At 42.1% G+C, this 22,879-nt stretch overlaps 1 protein-coding gene across 6 annotated transcripts in view; it reads left to right on the top strand.

Annotated features, from left to right (window-relative positions):
- Positions 1 to 22,879, top strand: part of igsf9bb (immunoglobulin superfamily, member 9Bb) — a 665,840-nt gene that overhangs the window by 554,261 nt on the left and 88,700 nt on the right. For all 6 annotated transcript variants that reach the window (XR_010977166.1, XM_068053913.1, XM_068053912.1 and 3 more), the window contains one exon: positions 9,288 to 9,438. Coding sequence is in view for 5 of the 6 variants with exons in the window: in XM_068053913.1 (XP_067910014.1) it covers positions 9,288 to 9,438 (151 nt within the window). In the remaining variant the exon portion in view is untranslated. The remainder of the gene's footprint in view (positions 1 to 9,287; positions 9,439 to 22,879) is intronic.

Below are 22,879 nucleotides of genomic sequence, written 5' to 3'. Positions count from 1 at the left end.
TCCGCACATTCCAGATATTAATCTAGTAAACCTTCTCTGTACTGCCTCCAACGCATTTACATCCTTCCTTAAATAAGGAGACCAGTACTGTACACAGGACTCCAGATGTGGTCGCACCAATGCCCTGTATAGCTGAAGCATAACCTCCCTACTTTTGTATTCAATTCCCCTCGCGATAAACGATAACGTTCTATTATCTTTCCTAATTACATGTTGTACCTGCATACTAACCTTTTGCGATTCATGCACTAGGACACCCAGATCCCTCTGCATCTCAGAGTTCTGCAATCTCTCATCATTTAGATAATATGCTTCTTTTTTATGCTTCCTGCTAAAGTGGACAGTTTCACACTTTCCCACATTATACTCCATTTGACAGGTCTTTGCCCACTCACTTAATCTGTCTATATCCCTTTGCAGCCTCCTTATGTCCTCTTCACAAGTTACTTTCCTACCTATCTTTGTGTCATCAGCAAATTTAGCAACCATACCTTCGGTCCCTTCATCTAAGTCATTTATATAAATTGTAAAAAGTTGAGGTCCCAGCACAGATCCCTGTGGCACACCACCTGTTACATCTTGCCAACCAGAAAATGACCCACTTATGCCTACTCTCTGTTATCATTTCCTGTTAGCTAACCAATCTTCTATCCATGCCAATATGTTACCCCCGACTCCATGAGCTTTTATTTTCTGAAATAACCTTTGATATGGCACCTCATCAAATGCCTTCTGGAAATCTAAGTACAATACATCCACCTTTATTCACAGTCCGTGTAATTCCCTCAAAGAGCTCCAATAAATTGGTTAAACATGATTTTCCTTTCACAAAACCATGTTGACTCTGCCTCATTACCTTGCATTTGTCTAAATGCCCTGCTATAATGTCTTTAATAATAGCTTCTAACATTTTCCCTATGACAGATGTTAAACTAACTGGACTGTAGTTTCCAGCTTTCTGTCTCCCTCCCTTTTTGAATAAAGGAGTTACATTCACTATTTTCCAGTCTAACGGAACCTTCCCTGAATCTAGGGAATTTTGGAAAATTAAAACTAACTTATCAACTGTCTCACTGGCCACTTCTATTAACACCCTAGGATGAAGGCCATCAGGACCCGAGGACTTATCAGCCCGCGCTCCAATAATTTGTTTAGTACCACTTCCCTGGTGATTGTAATTTTCTTGCGTTCCTCCCTCCCTTCCATTTCTAGACTTACAGCTAATACTGAGATGTTACATGTATCCTCAGTAGTGAAGACCGATGCAAAATATCTGTTCAATTCATCTGCCATCTCCTTATTATCCATTATTAATTCCCAAAACTCACTTTTTATAGGACCAACGCTCACTTTGTTCACTATTTTCTTTTTAAAATATCTATAGAATCTCTTACTATCTGTCTTTATATTTCTAGCTAGCTTTCTCTCATATTCTAATTTTACCTTCCTTATCAATCTTTTAGTCATTCTTTGCTGTTTTTTATATTCTGTCCAATCTTCTGACCTGCCTCCCATTTTTGCGCAATTATAGGCTTTTTCTTTAAGTTTGATACTATCTTTAACTGTTTTAGTTAGCCACGGATGGCAGGTCCCACCCTTGGAATTTTTAATTCTTGTTGAAATGTATCTATTCTGTGTATTCTGAAATATCCCCTTAAATGTCTGCCACTGCATCTCTGTTGACCTATCCCTTAAGCTGATTTACCAGTTCACTTTAGCTAGCTCTGCTTTCATGCCCTCATAATTGCCCTTATTTAAGTTTCAAATACTAGTCTTGGACCCACTCTTCTCTCTCTCAAACTGAAGGTAAAATGCAATCACATTAAGAAAAGCAGTTTGAGTAATGACATGGTTTTGTTAGATAATTGAATGTATTTGATCCAGATTTTAGAATGATCCATGCTCCGATCCCAGATTCTGTGCAGAGTTGCCTGATCTCAGTCAGGCTGCAACTAGGCTGGTACAATTAACCCCAAAACCCCTGGAGTAAAATGAGAAAATCAACCTGATCTCCATTCCTGATGGCTATCCAGTGAAACAGGCTGGAAAGGGTAGGTGTGTGGATGTCAGGTAACAGCTGGATCAGGCTAGACTTTGAGACCTGCCATAGTTGAAAACCCCGTACATATGTAAAATAAAAGACAGGCTTGCATTTATAGAGCACTTTTCAAGACCTCAAGATGTCCCAAAGCACTTTACAAATAAAGAAGTACTTTTTATTTTGAAGTGTAGTCGCTTGTAGGAAATGCAGCGGACAATTTGAGCGCAGCAAGGTCCCTCAAACTGCCATGGGATAAATGACCAGATCATTTGTTTTAGGTATTAGTTGAGGAATAAATATCAGCCAAGGCACCAGGAGATCTCCATGCTTTTCTTCAAATAGTGCCATGAAATCTTTTACATCCATCTGAGAGGGCACATGCGGCCTCAGTTTATCATTTCATCAGAAATACAGTGCTTCCGATAGTGCAGCACTCTCTCACTACTGCATTGACATGTCAGCTTGGATTACAGATGAAAACTGGCCACTTAATAGAGGCACCTGAGGGTGGGCAGCAATTCTGGAACTGCCCAACAGCTCAAACTAGCAATTTCAGGAAAAAAGGGAAGAAAGTTACCAAGTATTGTGAAATATTTACAGCACAAAAACAGGCCATTCGGCCCTACAGTCCAAGCAGGTGTTTATGCTCCACCAAAGCCTCCTCCGACCTCTCTTCATCTAACCCTATCAACACATCCCTCTGTTCCTTTTTTCCTTGTGCTTATCTAGTTTCCCGGGTTGAGGGACTTGTCCTGTGAGGAGAGGTTGAGTAGACTAGGCCTATATTCTCTGGAGTTTATTTGATGCCATTGAAACATAGAAAATTCTTAAGGGGCTGGACAAAGTAGATGCTGGAAGGGTGTTTTCCCTTGGTAGGGAATGTAGGTCACAGCGTCAGAATAAGGACTTGGCCACTTAGGATTGAGATGAGGAGAAATTTCTTCACTGAAAGGTTTGTGAATCTTTGGAGCTCTCTACCCAAGGGAGCTGTGGATGCTCAGTCATTGAGTATATTCAAAACAGAGATTGATAGATTTTTTGGATAATTAGGGAGTTAAGGGATATGGGGATAGTGTGGGAAGGTGGCGTTGAAGTAGAAGATCAGCCATGATCTAAGTGAATGGTGGAGCAAGCTCGAGGGCGGGTATGGCCTACTCCTGTTCATATTTCTTATGTTCTTATGCTCCCTGTGAATCCATCCATACTATTCACCTAAATGCCACAAAATAAAGAAAGTTATATTAGGTTTGGAGGCCAAATTTGTCAATTTTATATGATGGTGGCTATCTGTTGAAGTTATGCATCGATGGATCAGATGTTTAACTGTTAAATGCAGATAATTACTAATATTCCTTCCAAACATTTGTGAGAATCAGGCTTAATGGGCTGTCAAGGTCATTGTGGCCTTGAACCTCTTCGCTTCTGGATCCTTCCAAGGATCAGCTGTGGACTTTAGTGACATCTTAAAAACGGCTGCACGCCACTGCGTCTTGCTGTTCTCTGATGCCTTCTTTGCCAGAGCTGAACAGCACATTCATTTAACGACAGACACGACCTCAAAGGGATATAGGCCATTGGGTTTCACCCCCATTGCTGGTTTCCCCCAGGTGCAGGGCATCATTACTTGCACCCATGTGGCTATCATGGCACACAGTGACTGGCCACTCCGATCCATCAACAGGAAGGGCTTCCATTCCCTCAACATCCAACTGGTCTTTAACCACAACATGTGTACACTCGCTTTTCTGCAGCTGCCCTGACTCCTTCATCCTCCGCCAGTCTAGGCTCCCTCAGATCTTCACTCCAAGCCCCCAAAGTGCATGTATGAATCCTAGCAGACAAGGGATATCCCTTGAAGAGATGGCCACTTACATCTGCACAGGAGTCCCAGACAGAGGCACAGAAGCGATACAACCAATCCCACCTGCTTACTAGGACAACCATTGCACTGGCCATCGGGCTTCTGAACGTGCGATTCCGGTGCCCGGACTGGGCGGGCGGTGCCATCCTTTACCCTCCTTCTGGATTCGCAGTCATTGTAGTGGTCTGCTGTGCTGTCCTTTACGTTGCCCTGCAGAGAGGTGTGGACCTTGAGGATAATGAGACCCTTGGAAGGAGACAGCTCATTGGGAAAGGAGCAGGAGGTAAGAGAGGAAACTGACGGAGATGACGCTGAACAGAGAGGTGCCCCTGCTGCACAACAAGGTGACCTCCTCCTGCCACCCTCTGGGAAGAGGACCTCTCTCTCCATCATGGCCTCCAGCATTAGATCCAGGTCAGCATCAATAAAGCGAGGGTCTGCTCTGCTCCTACTGCCAGGCCTCCGTCTGCCATGTGACATCTCACTTCTCTGTGGTGCAGTGGAAGGCTTTGGCGCAAACTGCAGATCTCTCGCTCAGGACAGCCAGCAGCCTTGGCTGCCAGGGGGAGTCTAAATCAATCTCACATTTCATCAGACCCGACTACATTCCCAGACCCGACTACATTCCCACCCCCACTGGCTCTAAGTGGACAGGAAACCCGCCTTCATATCAATTAAGGGCCTCCTCATGCGAAAATTTTAATATTCAATCAGTTTCCCACCAAAGGCAGGTCTGACCCGAAACCTCCTCTTTCCTGCCTCCGTGGTGAAAATTCAGCCCAATAAATGGGAAAATAATACATTCTAAACTATGAGAGCACAAGTATATCTGTTCACCCAGGAGAGGGATAATTTTTTCCGTTTCATTAAAACCATTTTTCTATCAAATGAAAAGGGCTTCAGGGAATATGGGCAGATTGAAATTTCTCGTACTAAGAATTGAAATGTGTCCTGGTTGTTTATACAATTACATGAATGCTTCTTGACTGTAAATTACCTAAAAAGATGTATAATATTGTTTCCTGCATTCCCAGGAGGACAGAACATAATTACACACTGAAAGGTAGTTTATTTTTAAGTCCTGATTCTTCCCTCTTCCTCTTGGGTGATTTCTCAATGTAGGTTTGGATTCCAAGTGAGCTCAAAGCAGCTGCAAATCACTGCCTATTTAAAGAAAATAAAAACTACCCAAATGGCTGTTTTATGAAGCAGTAACAAAGGTGCAGCGTGCAACAATGTAAAATGGGAACTGCTTTGTGATCGGTTGTGAAAGTTTAAAAGCATAATCTGCATGTCTGCCGGAGCCCATCTGCCCGTTCAGCTGCTTCAGGGAGCAGGAAGACACCGAGGATTTGGCATTTATGAGAGCTAAGATGCTTTTCGTTTCTGCTCGGCATACAGATCTGATTCCATGCTGGTGTTGGTGGGTTCAGGTCTCTTCTGGCTGTTTCTGGTCCTTCAGTTGAGCTACCAGTGCCCACAACTGGGATGAAATTGTGACGACCTGCTTCTCGTCCTGAACCCTCTTTATACTGTGCAACTTGCAGTGATCTGTTGCATGCTGCCTTCATTAACCCACATGAAAAAGTGTAATAGAATATTCCTGGTTCCATCTCTAACTCAGATGGTGATTACATTACAAGACCATTTCCAGTTGCTGCTCCTACAGTCACGTACGCATCTGCCAGGTGTTTCCCTGTAGCAGGAAGGATAGCTAGAAAATCACCTTTCCTTCCTAACAGTTTTAAAAATGTTGTTTCTTCATGCAAGTCAAAAATAAAATGATTCAGTTTCCCAACTGAACAAATACCATCAAATTTTCCGGAGTAAAATCTATCAAAGTAAAAGCCTCAATCCCTCATTTATTTCACAAATGTTATTAATCATATATTAAAATGGAAATGATCACTGAAGTTCCCTGCAGCTGAATAGAAATAATCCCAAACCCTACTGGCAGATCTACTATTGACCGAGGTTACCTGGCCAACAGGCTGAGTATTTTCCAGGCAAAGGTGTGATAATGCACTTAGAGGCACCTTATCTCATTGACTACCTCATTGTTTAAGAAGCTCCAAAGAGGCCACCAAAACACAGTAATTTCTGTGCTCATAACAGTCACTCTGAAGTTGATTCTTGCAAATCTATCCAAAATATTGTCAAGAGGATATTGAATAGGCTGGGTGACCATGGACACATTGCTTCACACTGTTGAGATAAATAGGTTCCCATCTCCTCTTACATGAAGCTCAGAGCCCGGAGGACATATCCAGATATAATCCAGGATTTGGTCACTTATTTCCATATTTTCCAGCTTCTTCATAAGGACTTCAAGAGATACTAGGTCATAAACATTATGTGAGTTAAAAAAAAAGTGGGCTTTCTAAGTTATGATGCTCTGCAAATTCGTACAAAGCCACAACCTTTCCTATATGTTCCTCACGAGAGCAAAATCTAGTCTATTCCTTTATTTTTATTTATTTAGAGATACAGCGCTGAAACAGGCCCTTCAGCCCACCGAGTCTGTGCCGACCAACAACCACCCATTTATACTAACCCTACAGTAATCCCATATTCCCTACCACCTACCTACACTAGGGGCAATTTATAATGGCCAATTTACCTATCACCTGCAAGTCTTTGGCTGTGGGAGGAAACCAGAGCACCTGGCAAAAACCCACACAGTCACAGGGAGAACTTGCAAACTCCGCACAGGCAGTACCCAGAATCGAACCCAGGTCCCTGGAGCTATGAGGCTGCGGTGCTAACCACTGCGCCACTGTGCTGCCCTATCAGTTTTGTGTTCTGTGAACCACCAAAGCATCCAACATGTAAGCTGCAACAACCAGAAGAACCACATTAAGAGTCATTGATAGTGACAAGATTTCTCTGTAGTCTTTGGGTTCGCACTAGGGCTTGAGCACATAAACTAAGCTGACACTGCAATGAGGTATTGAAAGACTGCCACATTGTCAGTGGTGCTGTCTGTCAGATGAGACATTAAACCGAGAACCCAATGACCTTGTCTAGTGGTACAAGTTTCACCTAAGGATGCAATTACTGTTCTCTCATTGTCCTGACTAACATTCCTCCCTTACTGTTCGTACCAAAAGTAAATTAACCTGTCATTCGTTACTGCTGATACTGGACTCTGATGTATAAAAGAGCCAATACAATTTCCTCCTTAACGACAGTCACTACATTAAAAGGAATTAATCTTATGCAAAGCACTTTGAAATTCTTTTACTGAACTAGGATAAGTATCAGAACAACTGTCTCTGGCTTTGACTTATTCCATGTGGATTCCAAGTGAAATTCCACCCTTCATATTTTGGATCCACCTATGATTACAGATACCTCCAAGATATTCATCATTTTACGAACCACCGCTCTTGCCACATTCTCAGATCCATGCTCAATGTCGGGCGCTGTCACATGCGCACTCACGACACCTCTCTTCTGCAACAGCAGCTCACCCTATCTCAAAGCTGCCATGGTCCGCAGTTCCATTTCATCCTTCGTCTCACTCCAGTGGTTTAACAAAAAAAGCTCTCTTCTTCCATTCAGGTGTCAAGGATCCCAAGCTTCACCAACTTTTGGATCCTAATACCCCACTGCATCCTCTTCCCCTTCACTTTCCTCTGACCCCATCCCTCACTCTTGCTGTGTTTTCACCGCCCCCTCTGACCTTCCCCTTTCTGACCTCAATGATTAATCCTCACAAAAGGCCTCAGCTTCATCCCCTTGCACCCCACCTCAATGAACTTCGAGTTCAGCATGATGCTGAGCTCTTCTTTCGTCACCTTCGCCTCTGCGGCCACTTTTATGGCCAGGAAATCTTTCCCCCGCACAGCGGACCCTTTCTCCCATTTTCAGAATTCTTGTTCGACCTGGGCCCCTCTCTCTGGCCTGTTACCCTCGTTACATCTTTTCAGTGGGACTGATGTGACATCAGTCGTCTGAATTTGTCTATTCCCCTTACTCGCTGTAACCTACCTCCCTCTGAACTTGCAGCATTCTGTTCTCTAATTAAAAGTGCTGACAAGGGTGGTGCTGTTGTTCTTTAGCGAACCAACCTCTACCTTGTGGAGGCTGACGCCAACTCTCTGACACCTCCTGCTACCTCCCCCGGACCATGACCTCACCACTGAAAATCAAGCCATCATTTCCCACACTTCATCTCCTCTGGAGATCTTCCCTCCACGACCTCCAACCTCATAGATCCCCACCCTCACACTACCCGCTTCTACCTCCTTCCCAAATTCCATAAACTCCACTTCCTATTAGAGTTGTCCTCTCCCCTTGCCCAGTCTCTTCCTACTAACATCCTTGACTTTTCCGATGCCTTCCACCACTTAAACACATTCCAGTTTCCTGGTACTAACCATCTCCTTTTCACTGTGCACATCCAATCCCTCTACAGCTGGAGGACTGTTTGAGAACTCTTTGCTTCTTCCTTGAAAGAAGTCCCAACCAGTCCCCATCCAGCACCACCCTCCTCCGCCTGGCTGAGTTTGCTGTTACATTGAACAACTTCTCCTTTGCCTCCATTTACTTCCTCCAAATAAAAGGTGTTGCTATGGGAACCCATACGGGTCTGAGCTATGCCTGCCTTTTTGTGGGTTATGTGGAACATTCTTCATTTCAGTCCTATTCAGGTCACCTCTTTTTCAGACAGCAGCTGTTAATAATGATTCCACTATTGCCACTTTTTTCTTGGTCCCATTATTAGCCCCGTTTGCCTTGCACCATCATCTTTTTTGTCATTTAATCTCGCCTGCCTTGCACCCTATCACAGACCGTCCCTTTTGCTCCTTCCTCCCCTCACCTCTTTCCCTGCCTCTGTACTTGCTTAAAACCTGTTACATCTCTAACTTTTTCCAGTTCTGATAAAAGATCATTAACCTGAAACAGTAACTTTTTTTCCGTGTCTACAGATTCTGCCACACCTGCTGAGTATTTCCAGCATTTTCTGTTTTTATTTAAGTATCAGAGTGGCCAGTTTTCCATTTGCCCTCTCAGGTGGACAGAAAAGATCCCGTGATAGTATTTGAAGAAGAGTCGGGGATTTTACCGTGTTTCCGGGCCAACATTCATCCCTCAACCAACACCAAAAAATAGATTATTTGTCTCATTACTGTTTGTGGGATCTCACCATAAATTGGCAGCTGTATTTACCCAGAGCAGTGACTATACTTCAAAGGTATTAAGTTAGCTGGGAGCACTTTGGCACATTCTGAGGCGCTAATTTTTTTCTTTCAATTATGTATGTATAATTATAAAACATAAACCAAGTGTAAATTATGTTTAGTATACATTAGGGCCTGAGAAAATAGGAATTTGCTGGCCTGACCTGATGCATGTGTTTGGTTTGTTGACTCTTTAAAGGTAGGGAAGCCCAGTAAAAGCAAGCACAACATCCTTCCAAGTGGCAGCTTGCAATTCAAAGCTCTCAGCAAAGAGGACCATGGTCAATGGGAATGTGTCGCTACTAATGTTGCCACAAGCATCACTGCCAGCACGCATCTCACTGTAATCGGTAGGTACAGCAGGATATAACTTGGCTGCAGACGACATGTTTATTTCACATTTTATGGGGCATAGAGTTATTGCATTTGACTTCATATGCTACAGAATTCTGTCATATATGAATAACTGTGTGTATAATTAGTCATTGCAAAAATAATGATTAAATGCTGGTTCTAGGGCTAATTTATAGTAGACCCTGTTAGTAAACTGGGTTGTACTTTAAAACATCAACAGCAATAAATTAGATGTTGCTTTCCTGAAACTGCCGACATTTGACTTCATATGCTACAGAATTCTGTCATATATGAATAACTGTGTGTATAATTAGTCATTGCAAAAATAATGATTAAATGCTGGTTCTAGGGCTAATTTATAGTAGACCCTGTTAGTAAACTGGGTTGTACTTTAAAACATCAACAGCAATAAATTAGATGTTGCTTTCCTGAAACTGCCGATTAAACCTGCATTCTAGGAAACCAAACTTCTTCAGTAATAAAGCAAAATTCATCGATTCCTTTTACAAACTTGGGCACATGAATCTTACAAGATCTCTGACATGCAGTACAAATGCGAGTAGATATTTCAGTTTTTCTTCAAACGTTGCACTAGCTTCATTGCAGGCTATTTCCTTGTACCTGTATGTTATGCATCTCCACGCCTAACACTTATCTCAGTTTTGGAATGTTTGTAATTTAACAACAACTTCTATTTATATAGCATCTTTAACGTAATAAAACATCCCAAGGTGCATCACAGGATTGCGTTCAGACAAATATTGACACGAAGCCAAAGCTGGAGACATTAGGCCGAGTGACCAAAAGCTTGGCCAAAGAGGTAAGTTTTAAAGAGCATCTTCAAGGGGGAGAGCAAGGTGAAGAGGTTTAAGAAGAGAATTCCACAGCTTAGCAACTAGACAACTGAAGACACGGCCATCAGTAGTGCACTAATTGTTGCCCTAGGTAAAGCTATACTAATGTGACTTTTTCCATTTTGCTCATTGGTTGTCCCTCTCGCATCTCAGTGGTCAATCAGGTGCAATTTATGCCACATTATGAGGAGTTATGTGTTATGTGTCCACCTGCCTAACTGACCTGCCCAGCTTAGTTTATCCATGCAGAAAGGTCCCAAATCCCCCCCCCCACCCCCCCACATTGCAGTATCCAGTTGGTTCTTGATGGTTTGGTGTATGTTCGCCTCCACTGCTATATCACGAAACTATTCCATGTAAGTGCCAAGAAGAACCTCCTGAAAATCAATCCTAAATCCGTGCCACTGGATCTACTTTTTAAAAAGGTTTAATGGAATAATTGATATGATAAATATGTTTAATTTAGATTTAAACTGTCAGTGTTTCGCTCTCCTGTTTTTTAGAAAAAGAAATGAGATGCAGTTGCCACATGACAAACGATATCGAACACTAAAAAAATTCAGATGGGGAGAGTGTAAAAATAATTGGGATATGGAGAGCCTTGATTATGGATTTGAACGAGAATGACACACTTGGCTCAGTTTCTGTATTAGAAAGATATTACATAGCAAATATTTGAGTTCTAAATTAATACAATTTTTAAAAGGATAACTAGTTTATGCAAGAATATTTTTGACAATGATATGCTAACTCCTTGTTGCAATTTTTTTGTTGAGAAAATGCTCTGACTTACAATTTTAGGTGAAAAGTATTAAAATGTTAATTGTATGCAGTTTGTGAATTAATTTGAATTAATGTTGTATCATGGTTATATTATTGCAATATATAATTTAGGAAACTTGAACCAAAAGGCAGGGTAGAGGAACAAAGGGCTCTTGGAGTACAAATAGACCAAACCCTACAAGTTGTGCCACAGGTTAGGAAGGCCATTAAAAAAAAACGAAAACCAAACACTAGACTTTATTTCTAGAGGGATACAATTGAAAAGTAGGGACGTTAGGCTAAACCTGTATCGAATCTTGGTTTGACCACATTTAGATTACTGTGTGCAGTTCTGGTCACCATATCATAAAAAGATATAGAGGCACTGGAGAGGGTGCAGAGAAGATTAACAAGGATGATACCAGAAATCCATGGGTATACATATCAGGAAATGACAAACAGGCTGGGACTCTTGAAAAAAGAAGGCTGAGAGGTGATCTAATAGAGGTCTTAAATATTTTAAAACGTTCTGATAGCGTGAATACAAAGAGAATGGCTGGGATTTTACAAACCGCCGGGAGTGGGCTAGGAGGCGGGCGGGGGCCATACCCGTCGTCTACTCATCCTCGCTGCTATTTCACCAGCAGTGGAGGAGATGGCAAGTGGCCTGCCTGGCTTTAGGCCAATTGAGGCCCTTAAATGACCAATTAATGGCCAATTAAGGGCCTCCTCCAGTCGTCTCTAGAATTTTACCAGCAGCAGACGACCACTTCGTCACCTGAGGAGAATGCCCACAGAGGGCCTCCCCAGCAGCATGGCCCCCCACATCCCCGCTAAAACTAACCCCCTACCATGCTCTCCGGCCCACCCTCCTATCTCACCGGGGCCCAGCCAATTGCTCATGGCAAGGTCAAAACCCTCACTTTGAAGGGTCATGTCTATCTTTCCTCTTCTTGCTGGGTGCAGTCCCAACAGTGGCCACCCCTCTGATTGGCCTGCAGCTCAGATGCAGATTGTCCTGCCTCAGGTGGATGAAAGCTATGACTTCTTCCAATTAAGGGCCTGAGCCACGTGAAATAGCAGCGTGGCTTGCAGGCCCGGCGGAGACGGGATCACCCTTCCCCCCCCCCGCCGCCCCCCCACCCCCAGCTTCAGAGCCAATGGGCGGGGCCACCGTCTCATCGTTAAATTCCAGCCAATGTTTCCACTTGTGGGGAAGGGTATAACTGGAGGCTATCAATATAGCATAGTCACCAAGAAAGCAGCACAAAATTGGCAATCAGAAAATTAATTCTTTTCTTGCTATATCAAGCATTTTTCTGCTTCTCAAATAGCATAATATTACAGCGGTTTACCGTATTTACAGTCATTCATGAGCAGGAAAGTAAGGGTGAGCACCACAGTCCTCATTCTATGCAGAACCTGGAGAATCAATAAATCGGGATCGGATCACTTTTTTGTCAAGTCACACATCACAAAATGAAAACTTTTCAACATTTATACAGTTAAGTGGCGTGCTTGTGGCATAATAAGTATTAAAGGAGCTCTGTTACAGGGGCATTAGATTCTGCTGCTAATTTTTGTTAGTTGTTACAAAAGTACATCCTAGGGAGAAAGAGCCGTATTTCACTTTCTTCACCAGTGAAAAATAGAGCTCAGAGTTATAACAACTGACTCTTTACATGGACAAATTGCTTAGTCAAAGCTCTCTGTTTGAAATATTCTTTCAGTCCATCCAATTGTAATCGGAAAATATCATAAGATATTTTAATTAACCAATTTAATATCGTACAGTATCTAATTAACAATCAAGTGTTTTGCAATCTATATTGTAGAGCAGTGGAGAACGCCAATTTTATAGAACACAAAGGCGCTAATTAATAGATTAAAAATGACAACTCGTTCGCTAGTAACATGCAGGAAAAACCAAGATCTTTGGTGTGTGTAATGGAAGTTATTCACCCTATGAACTTAATGAGCTTTAAGCAGGATGATTTGTAAATCTATCTGCTTTCAGATGCCATCACTGCATAAGCAACATTTCTCTCATACCTCATTAATGCTGCCAAGTGTGTGTCAGAGTAAATCTGTATCAGAGCAAACATAACCCATTTATATTATAGCCCTGCTTCAGCAAGCAGCACCGCCTTAGGAAACCAGCAAGGTGGTATGCCTTTCTCCGGGGGCCGAGAAAACCAGCTTGCCAAGCAAACCACCGCCAGCAGTAAAGGTAAGTAGCAGCCAATGCTATTGCTTGACTGAGGCTGCCATTTTTGTTCTGGCCAGTCCTGAGCTCTCTGGTCATCCATATAGCCAGCAGTATGATCCTGACATTGTTGACTTGAATTGAGATTCCCCCCATGTTGGAGGAGGTCCTCAGCCAAAATTCTAAAGTGGAATGTGTGACTTGGAGTAACGGCGACATGCAACTGCACAGTTCTGTGGTGTATCTGCTGCTCTCTGAATTTACCCACTGTGTAAATTCCAGGCAGATTTAGCACAATTGGAACCCATCAAACATGCAGAACATCTTTCACTGGAAGAAGGTTTGCAGTACAAATAGAGCAAATAAGAACATAAGAACTAGGAGCAGGAGTAGGCAATTCAGCCCCTCGAGCCTGCTCCACCATTCAATATGATCATGGCTGAACTCATCTTGTCCTCAACTCCACTTTCCTGCCCGTTCTCCATAACCCTTCAACCCTTTACTAATTAAAAATCTGTCTATTTCCTACTTAAATTTATTCAATGTCTGTACTGTTCAGTACTGTATATGCAAACATTCAACCTTATGATGCTAGCATCACATTGCTACCCTTCTTTGGCTTCCTTGTCTCGAGAGACAATGGGTAAGCGCCTGGAGGTGGTCAGTACAAATAGAGCACATAAGAACTAGGAGCAGGAGTAGGCAATTCAGCCCCTCGAGCCTGCTCCACCATTCAATACGATCATGGCTGATCTCATCTCGTCCTCAACTCCACTTTCCTGCCCGTTCTCCATAACCCTTCAACCCTTTACTAATTAAAAATCTGTCAATCTCCTACTTAAACTTATTCAATGTCTGTACTGTTCAGTGCTGTATACGCAAACATTCAACCTTATGATGCTAGCATCACATTGTTACCAGTCTAGTGTAAAGAAGGTACCTGACCCCATGCTTGAAGAAGCCTTTAATTTCCTCCCCTGTCTCTAGGTGATAAAATAATTGTGAGGATTTTCAAGGTGTAGTATTGATAACAGAACTCGGTTTGATATCTAAGATTCTTTGGCCTCCTTGTCTTGAGAGACAATGGGTAAGCGCCTGGAGGTGGTCAGTGGTGTGTGGGGCAGCGCCTGGAGTGGCTATAAAGGCCAATTCTAGAGTGACAGGCTCTTCCACATGTGCTGCAGAAAAATTTGTTTGTTGGGGCTGTTACACAGTTGGCTGTCCCCTTGCGCCTCTGTCTTTTTTCCTGCCAACTGCTAATTCTCTTCGACTCGCCACACTTTAGCCCCGCCTTTATGGCTGCCCGCCAGCTCTGGCAACTGACTCCCACGACTTGTGATCAATGTCACAGGATTTCATGTCGCGTTTGCAGACGTCTTTAAAGCGGAGACATGGACGGCCGGTGGGTCTGATACCAGTGGCAAGCTCGCTGTACAATGTGCCTTTGGGGATCCTGCCATCTTCCATGCAGCTCACATGGCCAAGCCATCTCAAGCGCCGCTGACTCAGTAGTGTGTATAAGCTGGGGATGTTGGCCGCCTCGAGGACTTCTGTGTTGGAGATACGGTCCTGCCACCTGATGCTAAGTATTCTCCGGAGGCAGCGAAGATGGAATGAATTGAGACGTCACTCTTGGCTGACATACGTTGTCCAGGCCTCGCTGCCATAGAGCAAGGTACTGAGGACACAGGCTTGATACACTCGGACTTTTGTGTTCCATGTCAGTGCGCCATTTTCCCACACTCTCTTGGCCAGTCTGGACATAGCAGTAGAAGCCTTTCCCATGCGCTTGTTGATTTCTGCATCTAGAGACAGGTTACTGGTGATAGTTGAGCCTAGGTAGGTGAACTCTTGAACCACTTCCAGAGCGTGGTCGCCAATATTGATGGATGGAGCATTTCTGACGTCCTGCCCCATGATGTTCATTTTCTTGAGGCTGATGGTTAGGCCAAATTCATTGCAGGCAGCCACAAACCTGTCGATGAGACTCTGCAGGCACTCTTCAGTGTGAGATGTTAAAGCAGCATCGTCAGCAAAGAGGAGTTCCCTGATGAGGACTTTCCGTACTTTGGACTTCGCTCTTAGATGGGCAAGGTTGAACAACCTGCCCCCTGATCTTGTGTGGAGGACAATTCCTTCTTCAGAGGACTTGAACGCATGTGAAAGCAGCAGGGAGAAGAAAATCCCAAAAAGTGTGGGTGCGAGAACACAGCCCTGTTTCACGCCACTCAGGATAGGAAAAGGGTCTGATGAGGAGCCACCATGTTGAATTGTGCCTTTCATATTGTCATGGAATGAGGTGATGATACTTAGTAGCTTCGGTGGACATCCAATCTTTTCTAGTAGTCTGAAGAGACCACGTCTGCTGACGAGGTTAAAGGCTTTGGTGAGATCAATGAAAGCAATGTAGAGGGGCATCTGTTGTTCGCGGCATTTCTCCTGTATCTGACGAAGGGAGAACAGCATGTCGACGGTCGATCTCTCTGCACGAAAGCCCCACTGTGCCTCAGGGTAGACGCGCTCGGCCAGCTTCTGGAGCCTGTTTAGAGCGACTCGATTCACAGTAGTGTAAACACTGCATTCTTTGGATTGTTACTTGCCGTGAACTGACCAGAGTCAATCCAGATACCCTTGAAGGTCCTGTAAATAACACATACTAAATCATCAAATGTTAATTAGCACTAGTTCCTGAAAGTTCTGCTGCCACATATATAATTGGATGTAAGAATTCAAATAAAACTCAGTAACCATTAGCAACAAATGAAAATACAGCCTAATTGTTATTCATCTGTGGCTGAACAATTGTAGTGCTTTAATTGGATGTCACACCTACAGGAGATCACTAGAATCTACCTTGTTCTTAACTCCGATTTTCTTTCTTCCAGTGACATTTAATATATTATTGAAGTTACTCCCCAGCAAAAAGTGAGCAATTCTTTTGTGGACCTGAATGGCCTTTCCAAATTTCAAAAATTACATATGAATTCTATCCTAAATAAATATACACAATCTGCAAAGATGCACCATTTCTGTGTATCTTTACATTTCTGCTCTTTACATTAAGGAAAAGGTTGTTGAAATACTTGCACATTTGCAGTGCTGCTTTAAGAGGAGGCCACGTTCTGGGAATGGGATGGTCAGGTGTAAAGATTCACAGAAATAACTCACCTTCCAGTTTTCTGGTACAACAAGGAGGCCCAAGCTTTCAACCCTGAACAAAAAAGATTCTCCTCAGTCAATGTGCTGGTTTAGGAGGAACAGTGTCAACCCTATCAATACTGAAAAAGGTTAACCCAGCAAACTTGAACATGATCCCACATTTCCAGATACTGCCTGTGAGAATCCTAACGGGGCAATTCAAGCACCTCACTTGTGCATCGGAATTTCTCAGAGCCGGCAAGTTATCACTTAATTTTCTTCAGCAGTCATCGCAAATGCCTTGGAATTGCTAACAGCCAAATTCCCATCAACCTGGAATCTCAAAGGTGTCGGGGTAATGTTCAAAATGACTGCTTCACCTGGCTCCCAGAATAAGTGCCTAGTGTGTCCCTCAGGTACAAATAACACATCAGTGAGAGGCACAATGGTCTGAATGGCCTTCTTCAGTGCTGTATTATGCAATGAAATGAATTCACATGACTGCTTTGCCAGCAAAAAGCAGAACTTGCATACTTAATTACAGACAACAGGAACTCAAACTTCAATTCAAAAGGGGCCTTAGGTGAAAGAATTCTGTAAGACATTGAAAATATATTTTTGATTGTGCAGGATCATGAGCATCACGATAAACTGTTAAAAGATTATTAGTGGAAGGGTTTAATTATTCTGTGCACTGCTTTTACCGCATTAGTTAATTTGTTCACATTAAATTCTTGTCCATATTAATTTAACATAGTCATTATTATGTGTGGAAAACAACACGAACATATTAACAAGTGCACTAAAAATAGCATGCAGAAGAATTTAAATCCCAGTGTGTCACATTTTCCCTGGTTCTGTAGGTCTGTAGTTATAAAATCCAACAGTGAATCATTCAATTTAAGAATCTGCTATTTCTTGTTGTTTTGTGATGATAGAAATCCACTTTTCACTCATTATCTAAAACTATAAGTATCAGTCATGGCTCAGTTGGTAGCATGTTGACCTGTGAGTCAGAAGGTTGTGGATTCAAGTCTCGCACCAGAAACCTAGGCACAAAAGTCCAGGCTGACACTCCAATGCAGGAATGCTCACTATTCAAGATACACTTAGGATCTTTTTGGATGAGATGTTAAACTGAGGCCCCATTCACCTACTCAGGTAGACATAAAGCATTCAAACGTTACTTTGAAGATGATCAGAGGAGTTGTCCCATTGGCTGCCTCATTTCCTACATTACAACAATGACTGCACATCAAAAGTACTTCATTGGCTGTACAGTGCTTTGAGTGTGATATGATATATATATATAAATGCAAGTCTTTCTTTTAAACAAAGACATAGCATTGTTTGCTTTAGTAGATGTTAATAGTTTTCACTTTAAATCAATTTTTTTACAGATTATTTTTAAATTAGTACTATTGATGAGTGTTCCCATGTCCAAAGCTGACTATACATCACAGCCAAGATGGGAGGGAATATTTTTAGTTTCTGTGCTATGTAAATAAAGTCAGAAGTCCCTTTTTGTCAAACAGGTTTATAATTATTTTCCAAATACCGCAGAGGAAATCAACCCCATCACATTAACAGTGTTGATTGATGGCATCATTACATCAACATCTTTACAAAGGGAAAATTTAATTTTGCAAGAAAATAAGTCCTGATTCCATGTAGCGACAGCCTTCACTATCTTTGAATTAGAAGCCCTGAAGTATGTCAGTCACAGTAGATTAAGTGTCCTTCACACTCTCCTTGATCTGCTAGCAAGCAGAGTGTCTGATTGAGTTGTCTGAGCATAATTCCCCATTGGTTTCTTCATCACTGTTGAAGAGCTATTTGTGTTTACATTTGTTTTTTTCTAAAACTGAAATCCTTTCTGCTAACAGTCGAATTTTTATTGTTGCAGTCCTGTTCGCACTGGACTGTCAGTGCATGATTGGCTCTTTATTCCCTCCTAAATGTATGATGCTAACTGGAGATATGTCCAGTTACTTTCTGATAACAGCCCATCCCATTGCTGGAGACATTCAGATTGTGACTAATAATTATCTATGTGGGTTTTATGAGAAGAGTGACTTCGACAGCAAAGGCTTTCAGTTTAATTTCACACTTGACTGAATGTTGCCTCCATACTTCCTCTCATTTGTCAAGGTTATATTCTGTCACCATTTCTTCAGTTGGCTAGTGGAATTTAGATGAGGGTTTCTGCCTATCATGATTTTTTTTGTTATTCTGCTCCCTTGGAGTTAAAGTGTAGAATGATTTAGCATATTGAAATATTGAGACTTGGTTTGTGTATGGATAAGTATATTTGCTTAATTAATTTACCCACTGAACCATAATTGTTATTAGGTTTAGATTATTAGGTTTACAAATAGCAGTGTTTTGTAATTAAACAACAACTACACCCCAATTATAATTAAATCTCTTCAGGCAAGAGTGGTAGTTTATACTGAAGACCAGGGGTGATGCAGCATGTTTTTGGCTAGAAAACTGCAGTTGTGAATATGTTCAAAGCTCAGTCACTATAGTGAGTTTTTCTATATTTCTGTCTGGTGTTGGCATTGGAAATTTACAGCAAATCAGTCAGACATGTATAAAGGAAGTTATTTTACATCATTTCCTGTTATTTTTACACTTAAGTTTTGTTAATTGTTTCAAGACCTATTAGAAAGTAAAAATTATGATTGATTTGACAACTATCACAAGAAGTGGTATGAAGGGACATTCAAGAATAGAGCAGTCTGGTTATCTCTGATTATTTCCCCTAACTCTGGTCAGTTCTTTATTGCAATTTAGCCCTGTAACTTCGATAACACCTTTGATAGTAGAGTGTGTACAGTAAATGTTACTGTAACCAACCTCTGTATTTTCATGTAACATGCAATGCTGCAGGAAACTTTTTCTCAGCATGTTCATGGCAAGGCAATTGGTAGTAACTTGCTCAACGTCCTTCCATGCTATCATTTCCTATTGATCTTTGGTTTATGTCTCAGGTGGTACTGCAACTCCTTCTCCCCATGATGCGACAAGTCGCATGATGTGCTGTAACTCTATCCCAAGTTCTAGCTCATATCCTTTTCAGGCTGCATGTCCCAACTTCACTTCTATACAAGCTCAACTGCCTGTGCAAACTCTAGTTAAGACTAATTTCATTTGAAGATTTAAGCAGACTTGCATTTCGAATTCTGGCTTTAGCTTCCTGAGTTAATTCTGCATGTGTGATGTGCACGTATGAGTGTTGACCCCACCACCGCTCTCATGTAAGATTTAAAAAATCAGTTTGATCTGTGCTGATTTTATATAGTAGACATTTGTTATTTGAAACATCCTTGGGAACTCAACTCGACCACACTGGGTAAAAAATCCCATTAATTTACACAGCAAGGTTGTGCTGAGAAAGAGCTCACTTCAGCATTGCAGCTAACATGAAAATACAGAGCCTAATCATTGTAATATTTACTGTACATACAATACTCCCAAAGGTGCTGTTGAAGGTACTGCCACTGTCTCTTAGTGCCCGATACTAGCTGGCACCTGGCAGCAGGTTGCCCTCCTGCTGTATTGGCTTAGGGAGCAACAGGTTAGCCAGAGAAACCTATGGAGGGGGAAAGAAAATGTGAAAAATATCTAAACAAGGAAAAATGAACTGGTATTTAAAAATTATCCCACCACCTGCTAATGTAAATGATTTGCTCTCATTTCTGTGATATTGTGGTGGCACTTCTCCATTTCCTCTATATCCTCTATACCTTTGCAAAATCATGTCCCAATGCTTAATTTTATGGTTGCGTTTGAAATGGTGCTTGGAGGAGGTTCTTCGTAGTGTAGCGATATGGGACATGATGCTTGGATACAGGTGCTAGTGCAGAAACAGTCTGATACAAATCAAAATAAAACCACACGCCCGCACACACAATTTGCAATGTATGCAAGGGAGCATAATTCCTTAATTGACATTGTCAGTGAAACAACGTTTCCAGCATCTGACCAAATGAAATAATTGATTTTCTTTTTAATCAGAGTGTGTAATAATTCTGTTACTGTGTTTGGGTCCCAAGCTTGAAAATGGGTAGTTTGAGTATATTGTAGCTCTACATTATTCCCATGTCAAGCCCGACAACTTCTAACAAGCTCTGTGTAATCTAGTAGGATCGTGAGTCTTTAAAATAGATAAAGGAAAAGAAAATGGAATGGACAGCAAGCCATGAAGAGAGAATCAGGAGAGGTCACAAAAAGCCTTGTCGGTTAGGTTTTGAGAAGGTTCTTCAAAGTGGAGAGAGCATTCCAGAGCGATGGGCTCTGTCACTAATAGTGGGATGAAGGGAGGGCAGGATGCACAAAAGGTCAGATTTAGAGGTCCAACAGGTGTGGGAGAGGATAGAACACTGAAAGAGGTTGTAGACATAAGATGGGGGGGGGGGGTGTCTGTAAATGAATTTGATGTGGAAAATGAGGGGTTAATAGGGTCACTAAGGTTCACGTAGCTGAAATTGTTTTTCTTTTGCTGTACCTTTCCATCATGAGGCCTTGGTCTGCTTATCTATCGCAAGAGATTAAATGTGCTTGCACAACAAAAGAATTGGGGAAGGCGAAATTGCAAAGAAGAACTGGTATTGTAAAGTGTTGAAAAAGAAGTGCATAAGCAATAGTAAGATAACCAAATATGGATATATGAGTAACCATCTGTATTCGTTCTGGATGAAACTGCTGTATAAATATCTCTGCTGTAACTGAAGATTTTCTGAGACACTTTGGTCCACTGAAGACTCTCCCCTGCATGCTTGTAATAACGATTTCCTGGCCTCAGCTCACTCCTGACTCTGAAGCGGTTTTGTTCCACAACAGATTTGAGGTTGAAGGTTTTAAATTCAAAGAATTTGGGGGAGAGGGAACTAATGTAGGTTAATAAAAATGATAGGTGAGCAAGATTGGGTAATGGGCTATAGGGCTGCTGGTGCCCATGGAACTGTGCGCAGTGAGAACAGGCGATGTGGAAAAATAATAAAATGGTTTTTTCAATTATCAAGGCTCGCACTGCGACATTTACAGCTCCTGCACAGATGCCAACATCTCAATAACCCCGATCAGTTTTCTGACTGAGATGTTCCAGGAAAAGAAAAATATTGAAAACTCCGCAAGAATGTAAAGCACCCATTTAAGTGGCCAATCGCGAGTCCACAGCAGCTCTCAATAAGCCATTAAGAATGAGTGATAACCTGCCCTATTTGACTGCTTCTTTTGCTTGTTTAATCACCGATGTCATGATTTTGTTGAAATTCCTTTTGAACAACATCTGTCCTGTGTGTATTACAACTCCACAATGATCTGAAGACAAGTTTTATTAGCTGAACAAAAAAAAATTAAAATGACAATGCAAACACAGATCGAGAGCGTAGCTTTGTGCTGATGAAGGGATTATAAACGGGCACAGAAATACTCAGTGGTCGTACAGTTCAGGCTCATCACATAGAAGCTAACATTTGTCAAACTGATTTAATGACAAAGTACCTGCACACAATCTGGTTGCTGAGGCACATCACTGCGCTGCGATTGCAGGATTTAATCACTGCCACTCGCAACTCCCATGTGTATCCCTTGTACGATATTCATCTGTTTCAGTCCCTCGCTGTTGAGAAAAGCAGACACCAGGTCTGCCTTGTTGTTTGAAAATAACAAATTATGTTCTCAGTCTTATACTTACTTGCTGTGCTGTTTGAAATGAGTACAGCCGAGGAGATTAAAGGGCAGGCGTCTATTGGCAGGAGCCCCAGTGCCAAGCTCATTGTGAGTAGGTGCCTGAAATGTTCCGATCTCCATTGTGCCACCGTGAGATGGTATACAGTAGATGCCAGGCATGTCCCCAGAGGGAGGAAATTTCAGACAGTCACCTCAGGCTGTTCCCTAACAGCAGTTTTAGAACAGAACAGGTGGAAGTTAGAAAGCAGTTCACTTTCCTGTCCCAGCTGGGAATGGTATGTGGTGCAAGAAGAAATTGGAGGTGAAATTAGATATGGGTGGGATGTAAAACAGGTAGAATCCCATTTGCCACGCATTATATAGCACTCTTGATAGTCAGTTCTATTGAAGTCAATAGGGCGGAATTTGGATTGGAGTGTATAACAAACGACTGCTGTGATACTGTCCATTTTGCGTCCCCCAACCATGTCCAATTTCACCACCCCCCCCCCCGCCCACCCCCACACTATCTTTAAAAAGATGGAGTCTCGCCTTCACACCTGCTTCACACCCTCCAAGAAGGATCAGGACATAGTTGCTGATATTACTCTTGTATACCCTTTTTCTTTTTCCTTCTACTATATTATTTCCATCAGCCCACTTGCTGCCCAGTTATCTTTCTGTCTGGGGGAGTGGTGCAGTCTGGTAATCGGATGCTTTCAGTTACTGCACTGAAGATTAGGTGAACAGGACATTTGTAATTTTAAATAGGTGAACTCTGATTGTTTTTCGTCAACC

This window comes from Heterodontus francisci, chromosome 22 (assembly GCF_036365525.1).
Source record: "Heterodontus francisci isolate sHetFra1 chromosome 22, sHetFra1.hap1, whole genome shotgun sequence".
Lineage (NCBI taxonomy): Eukaryota > Metazoa > Chordata > Chondrichthyes > Heterodontiformes > Heterodontidae > Heterodontus > Heterodontus francisci.
This window is presented reverse-complemented; position numbering and strand designations above follow the sequence as displayed.